General features: G+C 39.8%; 2 protein-coding genes across 3 annotated transcripts in view; one reads left to right on the top strand and one right to left on the bottom strand.

Moving 5' to 3' along the window:
• The window catches only part of mtrex (Mtr4 exosome RNA helicase), a 24,199-nt gene extending 17,071 nt beyond the window's left edge, over positions 1 to 7,128 (top strand). Inside the window, exons 22-27 of the mRNA XM_056403613.1 lie at positions 1,309 to 1,472; positions 2,307 to 2,412; positions 3,390 to 3,446; positions 3,540 to 3,702; positions 5,345 to 5,449; positions 6,483 to 7,128. Coding sequence (XP_056259588.1) covers positions 1,309 to 1,472; positions 2,307 to 2,412; positions 3,390 to 3,446; positions 3,540 to 3,702; positions 5,345 to 5,449; positions 6,483 to 6,535 — 648 coding nt within the window. The 3' untranslated portion in view covers positions 6,536 to 7,128. The remainder of the gene's footprint in view (positions 1 to 1,308; positions 1,473 to 2,306; positions 2,413 to 3,389; positions 3,447 to 3,539; positions 3,703 to 5,344; positions 5,450 to 6,482) is intronic.
• On the bottom strand, positions 6,963 to 21,416 carry plpp1a (phospholipid phosphatase 1a). Of its 2 annotated transcripts, none has more exons than XM_056403615.1 (6): positions 20,896 to 21,416; positions 17,006 to 17,160; positions 13,378 to 13,658; positions 10,059 to 10,116; positions 8,339 to 8,515; positions 6,963 to 8,207 (listed from the first exon to the last, which is right to left on the bottom strand). In XM_056403615.1, exons 1-6 carry the CDS (start codon positions 20,951 to 20,953, stop codon positions 8,088 to 8,090), a joined length of 849 nt encoding a protein of 282 aa, XP_056259590.1. In that variant the 5' UTR covers positions 20,954 to 21,416; the 3' UTR covers positions 6,963 to 8,087. The 2 variants fall into 2 exon arrangements, with proteins under 2 accessions (XP_056259590.1, XP_056259591.1); XM_056403616.1 differs by lacking the exon at positions 17,006 to 17,160 and adding an exon at positions 15,036 to 15,187.

Below are 21,416 nucleotides of genomic sequence, written 5' to 3'. Positions count from 1 at the left end.
CTGAGGAACATGAACGTGTTTACAAAATTTCATTTAAATTCATCCAACACTGATGGACGGACCGATGGACTGACATTGCCATCCAAAAAAAAAACAAAAGTAAACAGAACAAAGAAAATATGTACATCATCACGGAAAGGTCCAAAACAAAAGAAGTAAAGCTAGCAAAAATGCTAAATGTATAGTTTGTAAAATAAAAGTTTAAATGTTGTTAAGATACAAAATATTGTCTGTCACTGGAATGTGAATGAATTAAACATAAGCAGATACTTATTCCCATAGAGATATATTGGCAACAATTTAGGAAGCAACATAACTAGGCCTGATCCTTTCATAATAAAAGTCTACGTCCATGTCTAATCCACAAAGATTTTTCAAGGAATTTATTATGTCCTGTTCATAGTTTTGTCAGTACAACTTCTTAGTTCATAAGTTGGTTGTTAAAAAGACACTGCCATTTATGCTGAACAACCAGATTGGCTTTGGGCGGGGGACCAGAGGACCAGACTGTGTTTGACAATTTCATAAACATTTACATCTCTCTCTGGTCTTTTGTGTGTGTATGTGTTGTAAAATGATAGAGTGTACAGTAAAGTGGATAACCGGTTTGATTAACTATGTTTTATTGGCAGAGTAACACTTGAACCTGCTTTTCATTTTCTGTCCAAGTCCCTGAACAGCCCCATGCAGTTCCTCGGTGTCATTTCTGCAGCCTGTCCAGTACTGATACCACGGCTGCCTTATTTGTTTAGCAAAGCAGCTATCAATGTCTCAGTTCATCAAACCCTACACATACCATGGCTGGATATAGTCGCCCCTCATGTGATAACCTGTGGACTAAAACAGTGCTCAGGTTAACATTTGGTTTCTGTGCTGTTTGATGCATTCTTGGCGAGCACAAGCATCCAAAACTTTTCAGCTCTCATGTGCATATGTGTTAGATTTCTCCACTAACTCTCATGCAGCCACTAGTTCTGAGAAATTAAGCTTCCCCTTGAGTAATGAACCATGCTGGTGAAATCTATCTTTGTCATTGTGTTTGCCTCTTTGGCTCGGAGGTGTGTTGTAATGATGAGGGGTAAAGGTTGAAATGATAATGGACAGATAAGCAGGCAGATGAACATCTGTTGGCAGATAACTCAAATATTCTACTCTATCACTATGTAATGTTTGAAAATAGCTCATGCACAAAACAGCTGGTAGTTATCAAAGTGCTTTTCTGGAAACCCTGGAAGAGCGTCCCCAGGTTAGATTTTGGGAAGGCTGCATGGTTTTTACAGTACATGTGTGTGTGTTTTTGTGTTGTAGATTGCAGCAGATGTTCGAACGGCGAAGCGAGAGCTGAAAAAAGCTCAGACCGTCCTGCAGATGGACAAGCTGAAGTGCAGGAAAAGAGTTCTGCGACGCCTCGGCTTCGCCAGCCCCTCCGACGTGATCGAGATGAAAGGGCGAGTCGCCTGTGAAATCAGCAGGTAGGAAAGGATAGCAGTTAAATACAATGACACAACTGTACACTGGATACTGTCGTGATCATGCACAGAGAGAGATGAATAATATCCAGGGCCTTGTTTCCCAAAAGCATCTTAAGTCTAAGATTATCATAAAATCGATATTCATGAAAGTTGAAGGAACGAACATTGCTTCATTGTAGATATAATGCAGGTTTAAGAGTTTAAGAGAAGCTAAATCAGTCCGACCTTTTTAAGCTTAAAACTTTAAAACTTTAAACAACTTTAAGCTGTTGACTGTACTGTACATAGTTTTCATACTGAGCAATTTCAAATATAAAACATTTCTTCATCATTACTTACTCAATCATTATCAAGTAATGGAGCCCTGGTTTCTCATGTTCCAAGTAAAAATCATATCCCAAATATGATTGAAACCAAGATGAGACTTGACTCAAAACTGGGATACTGACGCGTATTAAAACACTTAAGTGACACTGACAGTGAACGCATGATGTTTGGGTTAGTCAGCTGTCACCACCTCTGACAAATAGATGTAGTCGCAGGCTTTTCTTCTACCCAGTCCCGGAGAGAAGCAAATCTCAGATTTGTCTCTTGTTGATGAAATGGATGTTGACTCTGGATCTTATTTGGTGAAACAGAGCGTTAAGACTCAGTACAAACGCGGGTGCTATGTCTACATATCGTGGTTTAGGTTTCAGGAAATAAAAGGGGAGATATCATCTGCTCTCTGCAGTACTTCTCTGACATCTAAATATTTGCCAAAGGATATATATGGTAGGACATATCACATCCCGTTTGATGAAGTTATAACTCACTGTGCGTTAATCTCTCCAGTGCTGATGAGCTCCTACTCACAGAGATGGTGTTCAATGGTCTCTTCAACGATCTGACGGTGGAACAAGCCACCGCCCTGCTGTCCTGCTTTGTCTTCCAGGAGAACGTATGAACAAATGCACACACACACAGACATGTATAATTCCTCTAAATCTCCAAACAAACAGATATTAAGCCTTTTCCTGAACACTGAGATAAATAGTTGATTCCCATTCCCACACTTTGAAGCTTCAGTCGCATTCTTCGCCTCCTCCCATGCTCTGCAAGCAAAACAGAAACCTGAGGTTGATGTGTGTGTTTGTCTTACCTAATGATGCCTGTTCTCTCAATGAGGCAATCCAGCATCAGATGGTTTAACAAACCTTTTCTTTGGCTCCACATCAGCTCTGTCCCCTGAACTGAACAAATTCCTGTCTAAACTCAATCAGGGCGCCCACTGTCCTCGTCTCACTTTGGTGTCTTAGTGAACTGTAGACAGGGAATGACAACAAGCAACTGTCATGTTTGCAGTACAGTACTGCTGTTTGTGTGTGTTTGTGTTTGTGTTTGTGTTAGTGTGTGTGTGTGTGTACACACAGCTGTTGCCTGTCATTAAAGAGCACCTGCTGCTCTTTAGCTCAGGATGACAGCAAACCATCCATTTTAGCAATGCGTTTGTATTTGGCAACACAAACATCTGAAAAGGTTGGCTTCTTCTGTTACATGAAAAATATGTTTGAGCTACAACAATTTGTAGATTAATTGATTTATCGATCTGCAAAAACAAAAATATAAGATAAAACAACTATTTTGATAATCAATTATTTTTTAGGCCCTTTTCAATCAAAGATTCCAAGACTTGCTTGTGAAAGTTTCTCAAATGTCATGAGTTGCTGCTTTTCTGTTGTTGAATGTTTGAATGTTTGCAGCTTCACTCTTTTACTGTTTACTGTACATCTGACCATTGAGAAGGCAGCAGGTTTCTGTTTTGCTCGAAGGAGTTTAGATCTGTTTCTTCTCAAACATTCCTACAATGGGTTGAAGTAGCAACATATTTTGACTGGAAAACAAAGCAAATGTTTGAAATTTCATCTTGCCCTCCAGGCCAGTGAGATGCCGAAACTCACCGAACAACTAGCTGCGCCCCTGAGACAAATGCAGGTGAGACAACATTAAAGACTCCTAAATGTGTTTCTGAAAGTTTGAATTTGGTGGAAAAGGTCAACACTGATTGTGGTTTTTTGCTTTGTTCAGGAGTGTGCGAAGCGAATAGCAAAGGTGTCTGCAGACGCCAAGCTGGAGGTGGACGAGGAGACCTATCTAAACCAGTTTAAGCCCCACCTGATGGATGTGGTCTACGCCTGGGCTAACGGCGCCACGTTCGCTCAGATCTGCAAGATGACGGACGTCTTTGAAGGTGGGTCACTGACATGACAGGAAGTTAAAATGCAGGTGCTGACTGTTCCTTATGAACCTGTGAATGTGCATTTACTCAAGTACTTAAGTTTGAGGTTTCTCACGAAATTATTTCAAATTCAAAACAACCTTTTTAGCTTGTGATCTCTCTAGAAAAGATATCGGTGTGTAGTTTTGCCCCTTATCACGTTTCAGACATCGGAGTTGTTACCAGTTCCACCATAGAGACATTTCCCCACTAAACTTCTCAGACGGTTTCATTTGATAATTGATCAAGGTTCACAGAGGTTAAATTGTTAATAATCACAAAAATGCAAGATTTGATTAAAAAAAAAACATTGTAAAATTAATTGTTTTCCTCTCCGTTTATCATCTCACAACCCCTCAGACCTGTCTTGTGACACTTTGGAGGGGCCCGACTGCCAGTTTGGGAACCAGTAGACTAAAATACAATCAGAACCTGCATATAACATAGATGAAACGACATCAATAGTATTATTAATCTAATAACAACATCAGTTCTAAGGGTAGCTAGTATTTCTGCAAAATGAGTACTTTTCTTTATAATATTACATTAAATACTTCAGTTCTTTTACTTGAGTAAAGGATCTGAATACATGACCTTAACAAAACCATTTCACCTTTGATTTCTCTGCTGTCACACGTGCAGCCCCTTGGAGGCTGTAACAGGCTCACTAATGGATTTATTATGTGTGGTTTGATTTGAACCCAATTCCAAGACCATCATTCTCCCCATAGTTTTGTATCTCTGACTCCCAACAATGATCTCAGCTGTAAGATATTGGATGTCGTAGTAATAAGTGCGTAAGAAGTAATGCTGAGTTGGGAAACTATGGGGAGTTTGAGATGTGCTTGGACAGAGACGGAGAACAGTGAAATTTCCAAAATAATTATTTTCTGTGGATTTTGACATCTACTTTCTGTCTCATCTTTCTGTTTAAATTTTGATGATACTTGGCTACAAACAGGTTGATAATGCTCCGTTTCACAGGTCTGTAAATTATGTTTTGTAGAAGAGTTTTATTCTGTAACTAATTATCAGAAAAATTGGAATATTTTGCAAGAAATGTTTCATTTTAACCAAAGTAAACAGTGATTCATCATTGATTCATCATTTGTTACTGGAAACTTTATTCTCCACACATGGCGTACTTTCCTGTTGACTAATCTCACATTGTGTTCAGGTTCAGCTGACCTGCTTTGCACTGACTAAACAACTCTTATGCGGCAATCACAGTTAATTGGACGTGTACCACTTAAATATTATCTTTATTTTCCTTATTACTAAAACCAAATTATAGTTATTTCCTGAAAAATTAGAAATCAGGGTATGAAGTGATAATTACAGACCTGTAAAACAAAAGAGTTCACGTATCCATTAAGGCGAGTTTGTCAGAGGTTTAATAAATGAGCTGTGGTCATTCTGCAGCCACAGTACCAGCAATACTGATGCTAAATCCAAGGTTGTTAAAATTCGACTCCTCTGAGATTTCCTTATTCTCCCATCAAATATTCAGTGAGAATTAATTCTGGATAAAGTCAGTTGATCTGCTTTATAGTTTTACTTTTAAAAAATGATATCCACACACACTGAACGGTGTAATCGTGTCTGTCCTGTATAGGGAGCATCATCCGCTGCATGCGCCGTCTGGAGGAGGTGCTGAGGCAGATGTGCTCTGCAGCCAAGGCCATCGGCAACACTGAGCTGGAAAACAAGTTTGCTGAAGGTAAGAGACCTCAGCGTTATTGAAGCTGAAACAGCTTCCTCTCACGTGTGAATATTGATGTTTAAAGTCATCACCTTGAATTCCTTTATACCTGGGATGTTGTAATGCACATTTTTCCCTGTTTTCTAACCTTTTTATAATGTAAATGATTCACCTGTTACCAGACACAACCATTCAAGCCCAAAAGTAATGTACCCAAAATAAAAGGGTTAATGTTTTTCAACATTTTTCATTACTGTTATAACCCTGGGCTCCATTAAAGGTAACTCTTTAAATTTTACAACTGAAATGTCAGAATGAGTATGAGAAATACTGAACCAAGGTTAGAGGCACAAAGAGTGGTAGAGATGTGAGGTTTTTTTTTGCCTCTTCTATGGGATTAGCTTGTAGTGGTACTTGTACAGAAACAGTTGGGAGCGATAGCTACAAGTCTGAACCAGTTCTGTATCAACATGGGGATCGTAAAATGCTTTGCACGGATAGAATCAACAGACTTAGAGCTTTCAACCATGTTTAATAACATGAAGATATAGTCCACCGCAGATCAAAACAAACCTAAAGCAGCGCAGTACAACCCAATCTCAGCCCCTCAAATTGTAAGTTTTAGACAAGATTCACCCAAGTCATTATACACACTCAGTGTCCACTTTATTAGGTACACCCGTACAGTCTAATTCAATCCAACACAGCTGTTCTGCCATAAAGTCTCTTTTTATGATGCTTATAATGTTCAGTTTTTATTGACACTGTCACAGATGTGTTAATGGAATCATGTTTTAGCAGCGAGGTCATAGTTAATGATGTTGTTGTACTGTGTTTCATTGCATTAAGAGGTGCCTCTGTTGTCACACCCCCACCACACCTAATAAAGGGGCCACTGACTGTACAGTCATCATCTGATACATCTGGTGCACTCAGACTGTTAGTGCTCGTAACTGCAAAATGTATTGTGGTAAATTGTTCTTCACTGTCGCATCTCTCTCTGTTTGGAATGAAATTTCTTATTTATGACAGTTCATCTGTGACTTTGCAGGTATAACGAAGATCAAGAGAGACATTGTTTTTGCTGCCAGTCTCTACCTATAGTGACCTTACAGCTTTTCAACACGCTGGCCGCTGGACGTCAGATGCTATTTTGGACCGTTTGTTCTGATTAACCCACGATGGATCTCTTGGCCCTCCGTTTTCTTCAGGAGTCAAATATTGTGTCACTTCTTCCCAAAATGTTTGTTAAATTAGGAAAATTCATTTGTCTTTCAGATTCTTCTCTCATCATTTTTCTATCAACTTACCTGAACTTTGTGATGTCCTGTTGACTTGTTATCCACAGTGAGATCGGGTAGCATTTTATAATGAGTGGGCGTACATTTGTGTGAGGATGTAAACAGAAGTGTTCTTCATTTAGGTGAATGCATCTATATGGCCAGAATACATTGAACAGTCACGCTTTTATTGTTTTTTGCTTATATGGGCAAAGTGGTGAACAATGACAAACTAATTTGATATATCTGGCTGAGAAAGTAAACAAGTCATGCTTTAATTTCATGTGATGGCTCATGACATAATACATCCAACACTTATGTTTCATTGGTATCCATGTTAATAAGTAAAATGTCTTTATTTTTACTTTTATTTCAGACATCTGTACATATTTTTTTCAATAAAAGTCTGTATGGTGATTTGTTTTTACATACAGATTATACAAAAGTACATTGTCTATTGATTTGATGTTTATATTAGTTCTTAGATACACAGGAAGCTGTGATAGCAGCAGCAGCAGTCCAGCAAAGGCAACACGGGACTTTAAACTGACCCGTCGACTCTTCAACTCTCTAACCGAACATGATACAAGTCAAGCTTCCTCCTCGACTATGAGGTTAGATGGTTGGAGAATCGGACGGCAGTGGTAGTGGCCTGGAGTCAGCAGCTCCAGTTGTGAAGTAGTGTTGCCCTCTGGTCTAGGGTCAGCTTTAGCCCTCAGCACGTTCTAGCCTTAAGAAACAAACTTTCCTCTTATAATTAGCCCTTTGTTTAACACTGGACTTAAGGCAACAAGGTTGTGAAACTCGCCGTCTCTCTGGGAGCTGGGGTTGTCCCTAAAACTGACCCTAAATCAGATTTTTCGAGCAGACTGACTCCAGGTCAGGAAAAGCACAAAGCAGGGTTACATTCACAGGTTTCCAACCTTCCCCCCTCTCTCTCTCAGCAGTGGTCAGACCCTTTAGTGAGTGCATGCAGGCAAGTCTTCCCACCGGCTCAGTAGATAGATGGTTAACGTCCTTACAGAATCTCTAGCCCCTAACCTACATCTTTGCATCACTTTAGCATATCTACAAGGGTTGGACAGGTTGTCTCTCCACTTTCCTTCAATGGAGAATCAGTGGACAAGATAGCAAATTGTCTAAAATTATAAAGTCTTAAAATCTTGAACAGGCCTGAGGTGTAGCTTCCAAAAGTTTCTTCTGGGACGCCGTCATCCACTAGCTAATCAAGTACTCCACAATGTAAATCCATGCAGGGTATCTGATGAGAATTTGCCGAGATGAAAGGCTAGAGAGCATTTGATCCTGGGTGTGCGTTTGGACAGAGCAGAGGTATCATCCTCCTCCTCCTCCTCCTCCTCCAACTCTCACTTAGCTTAGTTTGGACTCTCAAAGTGGTTTCCATTTGTTGGGGTCTCCTGCAGGGTTGTATGTGGGATGTCCACCTCTTTATGAGCATCAGCACGAGGCTTGAAAAAGTCAGACACGAAGAAGACCTGCAAGATACAGGTGGAGAATTAAAAAAAAAAAAAAAAAAAAAAGGCATAGATTGATGTGGGGCTTAAATATTTGAATCTGTGCTCTGCCTAAAGAAGGCCACTCAGGTATAGTAAAGTAATACATTTACCACCAGGATGGCCATAAGGGCGCCCTGCAGGAGTCCAGTCAGCACGTCACTCCAGTGATGTTTATAGTCAGACACTCTTGACAATCCTGTGAACACTGAGGCAGCAATCAGGAAGAACTGGATTGTGGGTCTCAGCAGCCTTGCCCATTCAACCTGGAGTCGAGCCTGCAGATAGAGCTGAGAAAGACACGGGGTATGTATTGATATAAAGTCATGATAAATAACAGTCACTGGCAATTATTACAAAGGGCAGAGAGCATTATTGTAGGTTTAGTAGTCTTGTGAATGATCATTGTAGTAGGCAGCATTCGTGCAAGAGTGACAGGGAAGTGAGTGCACTCAGTTCCACTACCACACTAGAGACAGTGCAGGAAAATGCAATGTCCCTGAATTCAACAAACTTCCTCTCTATATATATATATACCTATACCTATACCTATACCTATATATTTTTAAGTAATCAGCTCTACTATTGACTTCCTTCTCTTTCTTTTAAAGGTGAGAAAATCTCCTGCAGGCCACATTTCAGTTTATCAAAGTGACCTTGAAATCTGTATAAGGTGTACCTATTCTCTGAAACAGGATACATAATTTAACCTGATAATTAAATATCACACCACCTCTGGAGCAGGATGACTTATCATGGAAGAATCTTTGGTCAGCTGAACATAATCAACATCATCCATTGTGCCATAAACAAGACTACTTCATTTTGTTTGTATTGAAAACAGGGTGTGTCTTTTCTTTTTTTGTTTTTGAACCAAGGACAAACAAGCTAAGCCGCTTAATCCCGATGCATGTTCCTCTTCCTGTTATGACTTCCCTTTCTGACGTCATTGAATTGGCGGTGGTAGAAAAGAAAGGCACTCCAGGGTATTTAGGTAAATGTTTAAATGTCGAGCTGCTGTTTCTCATACTTAAACTTCCACTCCATACAGAGGGAGAGAGAGCTTTATGTTGGTGCCAGGACTTTGTTCCTGTGTCTATTTATATCTGCTGGTGCTGAATGAATCAGCAGCCCATAAAGTTTATCAGGGCTTGGCAATAAAATCTGCTCTGAACAAACACAACACGACTCTCAACAATGCTGCAACTGTCAGAGCGGATCTGATAATAACTGTCACCAAGGTCATCAAATAGAATGTGTGTGACATAATCTTGAAGCGTGGCAGTTCAAAGGGATAGTTTGACATTTTGTGAAATAAATTTATTCACTATCTTGATGAGATTATCAATACTCTCCTGTCTGTACACTAAATATGAAGCTATAACCAGCAGCCTGTTAGCTTAGCTTAGCATACAGAGTGGAAACTAGGGGAAACACAAATCATTACAAAATCCACTTAAATCTCAATAATTAACACATTATATCTTGTTGGTTTAATTCGATAAGATTAATTCTAGACAGAGCCAGGCTAGCTGTTTCCCTGTTTTCAGTCTTTATGCTAAGCTAAGCTAAGCTAACCTGCTGCAGTCTGTGGCTTTATATTTAATGGACGGACATGAGAGTGGTATCAATTTTCCCATCTTACTCTTATCAAGACGGCCAATAAGCATATATCCCTGTAAACTGGACTGATCAATATCACCATCACATTTTGCTCAGTTGCTTGATATGGCAAATTAACATGACAATAAATGGATCTTTTATATACGGTGTTCCAGTAAAATTAGGACTGATTTAATTGCAGATCAATATGTATCTGGTGCAGGTACTTACAGCCAGGAACAGCATGCAGTACATGGAGAAAGAGGAGTGTCCGGAGTAGAAGGACAGCCTGCAACGGAAAGACAAAAGAACAGCTCAACACTTGGCTACGTGCTTAAATCCTTTAGGAGACACTGACACATCTTGAATTAATATATTGGTCATAATTAGTCAGTCCCACACAAACCCAACAACGCTACACTCTGGCACACCCATTTTTGGGGTTTAATGGTTGAGTCGATGTTCACAGGCAGGTCAGTGTGGTTGCTGTTTGTGTTCTGCGATGTTGCAGGATATGGACGATTTCAAAGTCCTCCCGTCCCCCCTGCCTTAGCTACTTCCCATTTACAACAACAGTGCTGTGTTTTTATTACTGTTGTCTACGGCAACAGGCATGTATGGACACACAGTGTAATGTTACTGTACACCGGCTTATTCAGTGCACTATTCCACTCTGGCACTCGATGAGGGGTTGGAGGCTGGAATGATATAAGATGTGTATTTCAGAGTCTGGACAGCACTGTTGACCAACCACCTGCTGCTCATTCCAAGAAGCAGCTTTTACTGACTTATCCGGATAAATTTGCAGGGAAAATCCCTCAAACTGGACCATGGAGACGCTAAAAAAACAAAACAAAGCTCTTCTGGAGTTTTATAGTTAACCTGCTGAAAAGTCGCCTGTACTACTGAAGACCCATACACAAGTAAAGTCTCTGCCATTGGTTTTGACTATTTGTTTTTTTTTTTACAACTATTTGTCTAACCACGCTAGCACTGAGGCGCTGTTGGTCTGTCAATCAGTTGGTCTGCTAGTCCATCACTTTGGTTCAGACCTGGCAGATCTCAACAAATATTAGTAAGATTACCTTGAAATTTGGGCCTGGTCTCTCCAGGATGACTTCACTATTAACTTTCAATCCAATGCAATCAACAGGTCAAAATGTTTCAGCTGAAATAATAATAATAATCATACTCGGGTAAAATTGAATGCTAATTTGCAAATGTCAGAATGCCAACATACTAAACTAATACGGTGATCAGAAGAAACAGTAACCTGCTAAGTGTCAGCTTGCATTGTCACTGTGAGTGTGATAGCATTTAGCTCAAAGTATCCCTGTGCCTAAGAACAACCTCACAGAACTGCTAGCATGGCTGCTGACTTGTTTAAGACTCATTTAACTAATTAATCAACTGATCATTTCAGCACTAACAGTGTTTGTTGGAGAACACGCCCCACGTCCTTACAGTTGGTAAAAAAAACCACCTTGCCAATTTAATGGTAATGCTCACCTCTACACATCCTCTGTGGTATCAGGTTAAAACTGCAGCTTGGTCAGACCCACAGAGAGCTTCACTCATTGTTTATTCATGCTTTCTATTAGGATGGAAAATGTTTGTGTCTTATGGATTCCCACCTTACAAGTGATTTAATATTTTTCATGAAGCACAAAACCTTTGAGCACCTATGGCATTTTTCTCTTTTAGATGAAAACAAACAGACAGCTCTGACATCAGGCTTCCTGTCTCCAGTGAAAGTTAAACTAAGCGGAGGAGGAATCATATTACTGTAAGATGATCTAGAGCAGGCTGCCACACAACCTGCTGTCTCCTCTCCTGCTGCATTTATTAGCTCTATTAGTGACAAGCAGACCATCCTAAACACACACAGACAGACAGAGAGAGAGGAGCTGGAAATAAACGACTTCCTGACTTTTAAAAGCCTTGGATATTTTCCTCGACACACCAGATATTTATCTTGGCCTGCTGATAGATGTTTGTCCCTTTATGCTACGTTAAAAAAAAACACAGACTGCGAGTGGCAATGGGGCTCCAGGAAGTGTCACCACACCCTGGTAAATGTACAGCAGATAACCCAGAGGAGAGAGGGCTGGGTGTGCACATTTCCTCTCAGCTCAAAACTCGACAACATACATAACACTCTGACACTCTAAGTAGAAAAACTTAACCTTTCAGTAGAACAGTAGAATACAGAATAGAGAACTCGTAAGCCCGTAATAAACCCTGCTTCACACCGATACAATCGGCACAGCTGATCTCACTATTCAGGCCTCTGCTTCTATAATTACTGCAGCTCTCTGTGGTCGTTAATACATCAGAACGAGAGGTGGATATCCTCCCCTCCCGCTATATTTCCTCCTGCTCTGAGCTGATAAGGAACGGAGATCATAATCAAAACAAGCTTTACATTCCTGCAATATTACTCAATCCCATGGTGTCCAGTTTAGTGTGCTACAAACGCTTCACACTTCATCTTACTAAAAACACTTCCTTGTATCATCTGTGTGTACAAATTAACTACAAAGTCAATGTCCAACACCTTCAGGGGGTCATGCTGGTGCAATCCCAACATCTTTTTTTTAAAACTTATTTCAGTTTGCAATTAATAACAGAGACAGTAAGGCAAGAAATGATTTAAAGAAGACAATTACTCAAATACTACAGTTGAAACGACACAGTAACACAACATAAAGATTTAAAAGCAAAGCTAGCAGCATCTTACCTACAGTAACCTGTAGCTAATCCAGCACTCATGTGGCTGCTCATGTTTTCAATTCCTCATCACAGCTGTTCTATAAATTCACCCCTTCAACTGAAATACCATCAAATACCTTTTTTTTTTTTCTTACACTGGTTCTCATAATCTGTTTTGCACATTTCTCTCAAATCAAAAACATTTTCCCTCTTTTAAAAAAAAAAAAAAAAAAAACTTTAGACACTCTCAGGTAATAAGTGATTTTTTTTAACTTTATACATGATTCCAATTTTCAGTCTTTCATTTTATTTTATTTAAAAACAGTCATTTTGTGGGTTCAGGGCAAGTGGTTCTGTTTCTGTAAAGAGAGTGTAATCCTCAGCACTTTAACAAAACAGATTGAAATAAACAGTTGCTAGGTCAAAAGGAGAAAAAAGAAATTGTATAATTATTCATAGTGACACATTTAACCATCGCCCTTTGTACTCACACCATGAGCCTGTTACAATACAATGCATTCATTAATCTATTGAGCAACAAAATAAGAACCTGGAGCGGTACCAGTTTGAATTTAAATTTCAAGGCTGAATACAAAAGGGAAAAGCTACAACAACAATCAGCGGCAAAGTCTATAAAGCACCTATCACCACTTGCTGCTGCACGTTTAGCTCACTGCAAAGAAACAACTGATGCCGTGTGTCAACAATTTTATCAGCTCTGACCTTCTCTCACAGAGTGATAGTAGAACAATGTTCAGAGAGACGTCAGAATGAAAATTAACCTGAAACAATGACATGGGGAGAGACAAAAACGGGGGTTTTGACATACAACACTTACCTGCCCTCATTGACCATCGTTGCGTCTCCAGTGCACGTGAAGTCTTCGATATAAACCCCCAATGAACAGTTGATGTGTTTCCAATCAGGCTTGCAAACATCCAGGAAGTGCGGCCTGAGCCGGCCAATGGAATACTTGGCTATGTCGGTCAGAGACTGGCTCATGGCGGCACCAAAGAGGAAGGTACCGATGGCTTTGTAAACACAGGCAACATAGCTGCCGAAAGACGACTTGGACTTGATGCGATTTAGATAAACTAAAAGGCACTCGCCAATGACCATCTGTAAGGTGTGGGGAGGAGATGATACAGAGTTAGAGGTCTGTACAGAAATACAAAATGCCAAACGACAACTGAAAGTTGCAACTGAATGAAAACTACAACATCAGAGCCAGCAATACTCCCTAATCCCCTCATCACTCTCGTCATCTAAAATAATGGGGTTGGTTGTAAATTGTTTAGATTATTATGGAACAGCAATAACAGGAGCAGTTTGACTAAATACACTTATTTGCTTTCTTGCCAAGAGTTAGCTGAGAGGATTGTTACTACTTTCATATCTCATATTGCTAAATATTGTGGTGGAGTGGTATCAATCTTCTCACCTAATTCTGGGCATAAAAAATCTTATTTCCCAAAACGTCAAAACTATTCCTTTAAATACATTCTAAAACTTGTATAATTTGCCTGCACCCTTCTGAGATAGTAAACACTGTTAAAACTCTCACGGCCACAGGAAGATGTCCACTTAAAATACTAAACATGTATAATTTAGTTTGATCTAAAAGTTTAAAGGGAATCACGCCTCTTTTTAGAGCTTGTAGTAAAACATATTGCATATTTGATCTTTTACATACAGTATGTGTTCACGGTGATGTGTGGTACGTCAGATGAATGACTCATGAATTCCCTTTGTTGATCGTGTTGTGGTTCAGGTGCCTGTGAATGTTTGTTATGCAATGCCGTTAATAGATAACAAGCCCAGAGGAGTTAGACTCGTCTAACATACAAGCTGTTGACGGGTCTTTATTCCTTTATGTGGCTTTATGAGCTTTGAATAAGACAACTAACAACTTCTGCTGATGGGTCACTAAAGCTTAAAGGTATCTGTTTATCAAAGTACTTTTTACCTTGCAGCTGAATGCTTTTTATCTGTTTACGTTTGGTTGTCAGCCTTATTTTATTCGTCCATGAAGGCAAAACCTACAGTATGGAAACCTTTTGTAAAACTTTATTAGCCTTTAGTTAATGGATATTTTCACTGTTGTCTCTATTTTAGACTCTGTAAGTGCTATTGTAATTTTTCACACACATTTACAATACTGTGGCAGTGGCTGCAGATTAACTTGGTGGTGGTGAGTTTCAAATTAAAGGCCTGTGTCTCAGATCACCTTTCTAAAAGCAGATTCTACCTTAAGTTATTAGGAAATGAAACTACAGTTAATGGTAGTGATGGTTTATGCAAGCAATAAAAAAAACATACATTATTACAGAATAATGTATACAGCAGTAACCATGCATTAAGAGAAAAGAGAGAAGTTAAGAGTGTAAAAGTGGATCGAGATAAGCAGCAAACACAGAAGGTGAGAAAACATGAGAGGTACTATCAATCCATAAGTACCATAAAACCGTTAGCAGAAAACAAAACAGATGCACTTACAGTGAGTATTGTGATGGGAATCATAACACCTCCTAACAACTGATAGGAAATGGTGTCCTCTTTAAGCGGGTACTTGATTGAATCATCATTACAGAAAAAGCCCCGGTGGAAAGGACTGTGTCGCACATTGAGTATTGCAAATGGGAGTCCAGCTAGCAGAGAAGCAATGAGAGAAAATACAAGGGGAAAAAAAAATACAGGTTATAAAAAGATGTCACAGGGGCTCGACACATGATGCAACAGTGTGAGCCTGTGCAAAGCAGGAGACAGGAGCCATGTGAGACGCCACCAAACGTTGCATCCTCTGCATCCTCGCCAACTTCCACGGACATTAGGGTGCAAATATTAATGGTTAAGGTTTTGCACAGATTAAGTTAAAAGTTGACCATTAGCGGATGTTAATAGAGAAAAGTTAAACTTTAGAGCACAAAAAGACATTTCTGAGCAGGTTATTGAGAAGTGAGCCTCAGTATTTGGCTGTGAGGCTGTGATAGGTGCAGCGGGTCAGGTTTTTAAATCAGGGATTTTGTTTCTAGATCTGCTGACTGACTCATCAACAGACCCACAGGAAGCTGGAGCTGTCGCGTGTGAGGAAAAGCAGGGGTCTCACATACTGTACGTCCCTTTCGTGACTGAAACACAACACATTACCCACATTCTCTTTCACTTCCTCTCGCTGCTTCTTTATCTCCCTTCTTTTTAGCAAAAGAACACACTTTACCTCTTCCTATAACAGTTTTTCAAGCTCTAACCGCACACATACTCTGCCACACCTTCCTCTGGCAGGCAGCGAGTTGTTCAAAAATTGAAACGACTGTAGCATTTGAGATCAAAAAGGCATCACAGATTGAGATTATGATTATTCGTGATACATGAAAGACTGAGGAAGAGATAAATCACTGACGCACACACACACACACACACAAGCAAAAGCATAACCCACACACCAGCAGCACTTTCTGCCTCTGTCATTCTCTGAAAACAATTGCTCTGGTCCAGAAGAGCATTCCTGCTATTTTAAGGAACAGAAGCGCACAGCACACAGCCTGCATGTCTGTTGCACTAATTGACAACAGTGACAGAAAGTTTTCCTAAGAGATTAACATTGAAATCAAAAAGAAGAAGAAGAAGAAGAAGAAGCCTGGCATTACCTCTTATCACCCATATTTAGATTAATAGATTCATTTGTGGTTTGGGTCTTTTATATGAAGTTGAGTCTGTGTGTTTGGCTGGACCAAATGTTTAGTGCTTGACTATTGATTGAAAATAATAAAGATTTCTGGAAACTAAATATTGATCTACACACTGATTAAAATCTCCATAAAATAATAATCAAATTTTTAGCAGACAGTTTTATAAATCCTGCTGTGGTAGGCAAAATGTTGGTAAAAGAAATATATTCTATGTCAGTTTTTTTTTTATGTGTGTCTGGATGCAACAGGATTTAATATTTACTCTATGGCTGATTTATTTTGGTTTCTCTTGGTTTTAAAGTGGACATCTTCCTTCCCCTTTTGCTTTTTGTATACAACTGCGGGTGAACACCAACAAGGCCACAAACCTCACCCTGAGCAGGAAGCAGTAGCAGAACTAAACAAAACCCAGTTGTAGATATTTGGTTTGAATAACAGGCAGATGTGCCATTGTACAAATGAAGGGATCTGTAGTTTAAAAGAGGAAATTCATTCTGAACCGTGAATTAGGTTCAGGAAATCTGTTGGTTCTGATCAGCTGGTCTTGCTGGCTCTGTTGTTTTCTCACATATCAAAACACATGTTTAGCTGACAACAATAATCCTTTCTGTTCTCTATGGAGGTGTGCTGATAAACCATCATACATCATACCAAAGGGCCTGGCACACCCTGCAATGCTTTAACGTTAGTTACACCTATGTTTGACAAGTCCACATATTTTCTATGATACAGGTTGTGCGTCTATGTCATGCCTGTCTTGATTTGATTCCTACTTACGCAGCTAATGGGCAGGGCAAAGCCCACAGTGTAGAGTACTGTGGAGGTGATTGTGCTGCTGTGGAAAGGGTAGTTGATGCTGTCGTCGTTACAGAAAAAGCCCCTCTGGTAGGGGCGGATCTTACCCAGGTTAAAGGCTGCCAGAGGCAGACCTCCTGTGGATGGAGGAAGGTCAGAGGTCAAGAGAAGCATTGGTAGAGAAAGTGAGGGTGCCGAAAGAAAAAGGTTGAGGTCTTCAAATCTGCCATTTCTCAGGTGGAAGTGACTCTAGTGAATTACCATCATGACAAACTGGAGAAAGGCATAGATATGGGACAAATTCAATTTGTTTTTAGTCTTTATGACAGAAATGAGAGACCCCCACCTTTTCTAGCAGTTGAATTAAAGGATAAGACTGGCTTCGTCTGTGTACATGTTTCCTACTGCAATTAAACCCAATGAAAAGACCAAGACCAGCAATCAATATGCTATAACACTCAACCACAAGCCCATTGGTTCTTAATATGTAAATCTTTAAATATTGGTCACTAATATTGCTTTTTTGAAAAAAAAAAGAAACATTTTCTGTGGTTTTTTAGAAAATATTGATAAAATGGGACTAAATTGTGCATTTGTTTAGAACTATTTTCAGCTGTGGATTTATTGACAATTGGTGCATTAGTGACCATTTACAGCAGCAGGGCGGTGTTATAAAGGAACACATCACCCGGCGCAGCAGTGTGGCTCATTCATGTGTTTTTAACAGTTTTTGGACAACAATGAAGCTCTAACAGGCTTTGGATACACAGACAATCCTCGTTAATAGCATTAATTCCTTGTTTATTTTGGTCTTTTCATAACATTTGTTCATCATAAGAAAAACAGAAAATATTTCCCGCCTTGCTCTTTTAAGTCAGAAAATGTGTATTACTTAGCTCAGTCAGATACTCTGCAACATGATGTATTACACAGTACAAACACTCGGCAGCAATGACTTCATCACTCCAAAAAAAATGACGTTATCTTTGGCCAGTTTTTCAGCAGGGGGGATTGTTCAATTTTTTGGATGGAGCATTGACTCAAACTGCTGTGAAAGGAGCTGTGGACATAGCTTAACTCTCCCTACAGATAAAGATAACAGATTATGCTAATTAGTTTTGACAGTCCAAAGTCTGAGTGTAATGCAGCTGTCATTTCTCTGGCTGTTTGGCCCATTTAGCCCATTGTACAGTGGGGAAAAGACACAGTCGTTCATCCACTCAAGCAGAAAGTGGGGGTCTGTTACTGAGCTGTAATGCACAGTAACACGCAATGTTTACAAATGGCACAATAGGCACAAACACATGGCATTACGTGAAGATACACCTTCACCCACAAACTGCTTATGAACTTCTTATTAACTCTTTCTGGTATGTTTGTTCTGCCTGCCATTTCTGCAGCTGTTGACACCGTCAGCTGTGCCATCCTAAGTTGATTGGCTCCAACAGCTGGAAATGCCAGAGTGTCGGGACAGAAACACATACAGGCTAAACGGCAGAACCCCCCCCCCCCCCCCCCTCCCCCCTCCCCGAGTCACTTTCTAAATGCAGTAAATAGCAGTGTTGCACTTTGATTTGCTCTCATGTCCATAACTCTGCAATTGCAAAATGCTTCTCAACACAAAGACAGGGACAGGAAGAAAGAAAAATGTGGGTATTTTAACTTAAATACACATTTGCATTTAACCCTTTAACAAGACTCATTGGCAGCCTGCAGTCTACTCTCTCTGCTCTTTATGCACTTCAGAAAATAAAAAAAACATTTCTCTCTCAGTTCTCTCATTTGTTCGAGCTGTGTTCTTAATGCATGTATGTGCATGTTTGGTAACATGCAGCTATGCATGACTGTAGAGAATAATCAAGTTTGCGTCTGCATCAGCCTCCCAAACAGCACACACAGTTTGTCCAGTCATACTGCTTCTCAATGCACATGCGCTGCTGTAAGGAGCTTACTAAATTATGCATTGTAAAATAAAGCAGTAGCCCTGACAGTTCCATATGTCAAAGTTCACCCCTGCACTCAAATGTGTTTTACTTATTGTTACTTAGATGTTTGACCTTCACTGTGCATAAGGATGTAGGTGCTCAGTAAGAGATGGCTGCTTTCACATTCATCAGTTCATCTGTTTTCACATTAAAGCTAAGTTTAAAACTAGTTTAGGGGCCAATTATGGTCCGATACTCAACATGCACAAGTGTAATGTCAAACCTTGAAGCCTCCAGCGCACATACACAGAGAATGGACTTCACAGTGAAGCAGGAAACATCTTATGTCTAGTAGTTAAAAGTTGTTTTTTTTTTTTAAATGGGCAATCATAGTATTTCCAATGGGAGAAAATTAGTGAATATAGTTTTGTTTCACACAAAAATTATTATATTTCTATATGTCTAAGAAGAAATGTGCATGTAATCTTTAAAACCAACATTAATTTTATCCTGGAAGTAAATGTGTAGACTGTAGACTGTGCAAGGGAAGCCATAGCTGTATAAGTCATGGTGCAAATCAATAATTCATAATCAGATTTAAAAGCCCAAGAGACGGTGTCTGTGCTTACGCAGCAAAAACTGAAAAGAATAGCCCTGTGAGCACTTTCACAATGATTCCTATAATCTAATATAAAGACGTTAGGACTGGCTGAGAGAGATACAAATATCTGAGGCCTGATATGAGTGAACTGTGAGAGCCCGCCACTTAATGGTTTCAGATCATGGCGAACTGTGCCAGAGCTGGCACGTGGTTTTTAAAACACAGACTGAAAGGTAGAGCTGTCGTGTGAAACAGTGTATCAGCAACATCCTGAACTGATGTTAGAAATTTCACAAGTTTGATTTACGACAGTAGAAACCAGACAGACGTGACTAAACTCTGCAAAATGTAAGACACTGACTTGTGCTGCAACAATAAGTCAATTCATCGATTTGTCTTTCGTTAAGCAAAAATGTCAAACATTTGCTGAGTCTGCGTTCTCAAATGTGAGGATCTGATGTTTTTCCTTGTCACACATGATGGTAAATATATCTGGATTTTGGCCGGTTGATCAGACAAAACAAGACGTCTGAAGACATCAACTTGGGCTGTGGGAGCTTGGAATGGGATGTGCCTCACAGTGTGTCACATTTCATTGACCAAACAACTAATCGATTAATTGAGAAAATAATGGACAGATGAATTGTTAATAAATATAATTGTAAATTGCAATTTCAAGTCATATGTTTAAATCTATTCCAGTAGAAATACGTTTATATAAGCATGTGTTCTGACTTCAACTTTGACTATGTAATTAAATGAAACATTAACCAATGAATCATTACATAATGAAGCCATTAGCCATAATAAAACATTACATAATAGAGCAAGTACCATAATATAACTAATACAATATTGATCAGAATTATTGCAGGGATGTACTGCATCCAATATGTAATTACAAACTGTTGCACTCTACAACGCAGCGTCATTTTATTAACCATTTGATTCCCATGAGCATCTTCAACCATTGAAATGACTTTGGAGTGGCAGTAATTTGCATACAATGGAAACAAAGAACATGTAATTCTTCCTTGCACTGAGAAAATAAATCTATAGCAACCCTTGAGCCCACTTGGACAGAGACTAAAGACATATCACAAGTGATATAAACATACTGATAGATTAGTGGCACCATTAGAGGTTAAAATCAATTGAGTTAAACACAGCAAAGTCTCAGTAAATCGCACTGGCCGGCTACTGAGCATTCACCACTCCCTTCACGTGATGGCAAGCTGTTAAATATCCGAACAGGAGGATTATATCAGCTCACAAATCGGCTTATATCAATAATGGCAGCAACAAAACAGCACCCAACAGTCAGCGAAAGACATTTAAACACATACCTAGAACCAGACAGGCTATGTCGAGCAGGACAAAGGGGATTCCTCTGGTCTCGAACATGTTTGCTCTTGTCTGTCTCAGAGTCGAGTCCCTGGCTTGTGGTGCGTCCTCTCCTGTAATAAACACCAGGGGGATGCTCCTCCTCGGTGCGTCGCTGCTGCCGTTTCCGAGTGTGAGATCAGAAAACCGCAACAGCAGATGGTACAAAAACACAACAAAACGTCGACGCCCTCGTTAGAAATAAACAGACCGGCCGGACTGGTGAAGAGAAGGGCATATCAGGAGGAGAAATGCGTCTTTTAAGTGTCGCTGTAATTGAGTGGTGAGGAACCGCAGCACAGCCGATAACTCCACAGATCTGCCATGATGGTTGTTAAAGCTGCTACTAGCTTTTTAAATGAAGCTGACACTCACTCTCACGGAGAGTCGGTCCTCTGGAGGGACACCACCTGTTGTCTACCGGTGTTTGTAGCCGGTTGCGCACGAATCGTTTGACGGATACGGAGAAGAGCTCCGGAGGCGA

The sequence above is a fragment of the Seriola aureovittata genome, chromosome 18, assembly GCF_021018895.1.
Source record: "Seriola aureovittata isolate HTS-2021-v1 ecotype China chromosome 18, ASM2101889v1, whole genome shotgun sequence".
NCBI classification, from domain to species: Eukaryota; Metazoa; Chordata; class Actinopteri; order Carangiformes; family Carangidae; genus Seriola; species Seriola aureovittata.
This window is presented reverse-complemented; position numbering and strand designations above follow the sequence as displayed.

Coding starts and splice junctions, on each gene's coding strand:
- plpp1a (XM_056403615.1), bottom strand. CDS start 20,953: ATGTTCGAGACCAGAGGAATCCCCTTTGTCCTGCTCGACATAGCCTGT. Junction 17,161..20,895: donor CATAGCCTGTCTGGTTCTAG/GTATGTGTTTAA, acceptor CTCCATCCACAG/GAGGTCTGCCTCTGGCAGCC. Junction 13,659..17,005: donor TTGCCCTGCCCATTAGCTGC/GTAAGTAGGAAT, acceptor CACACCTTACAG/ATGGTCATTGGCGAGTGCCT.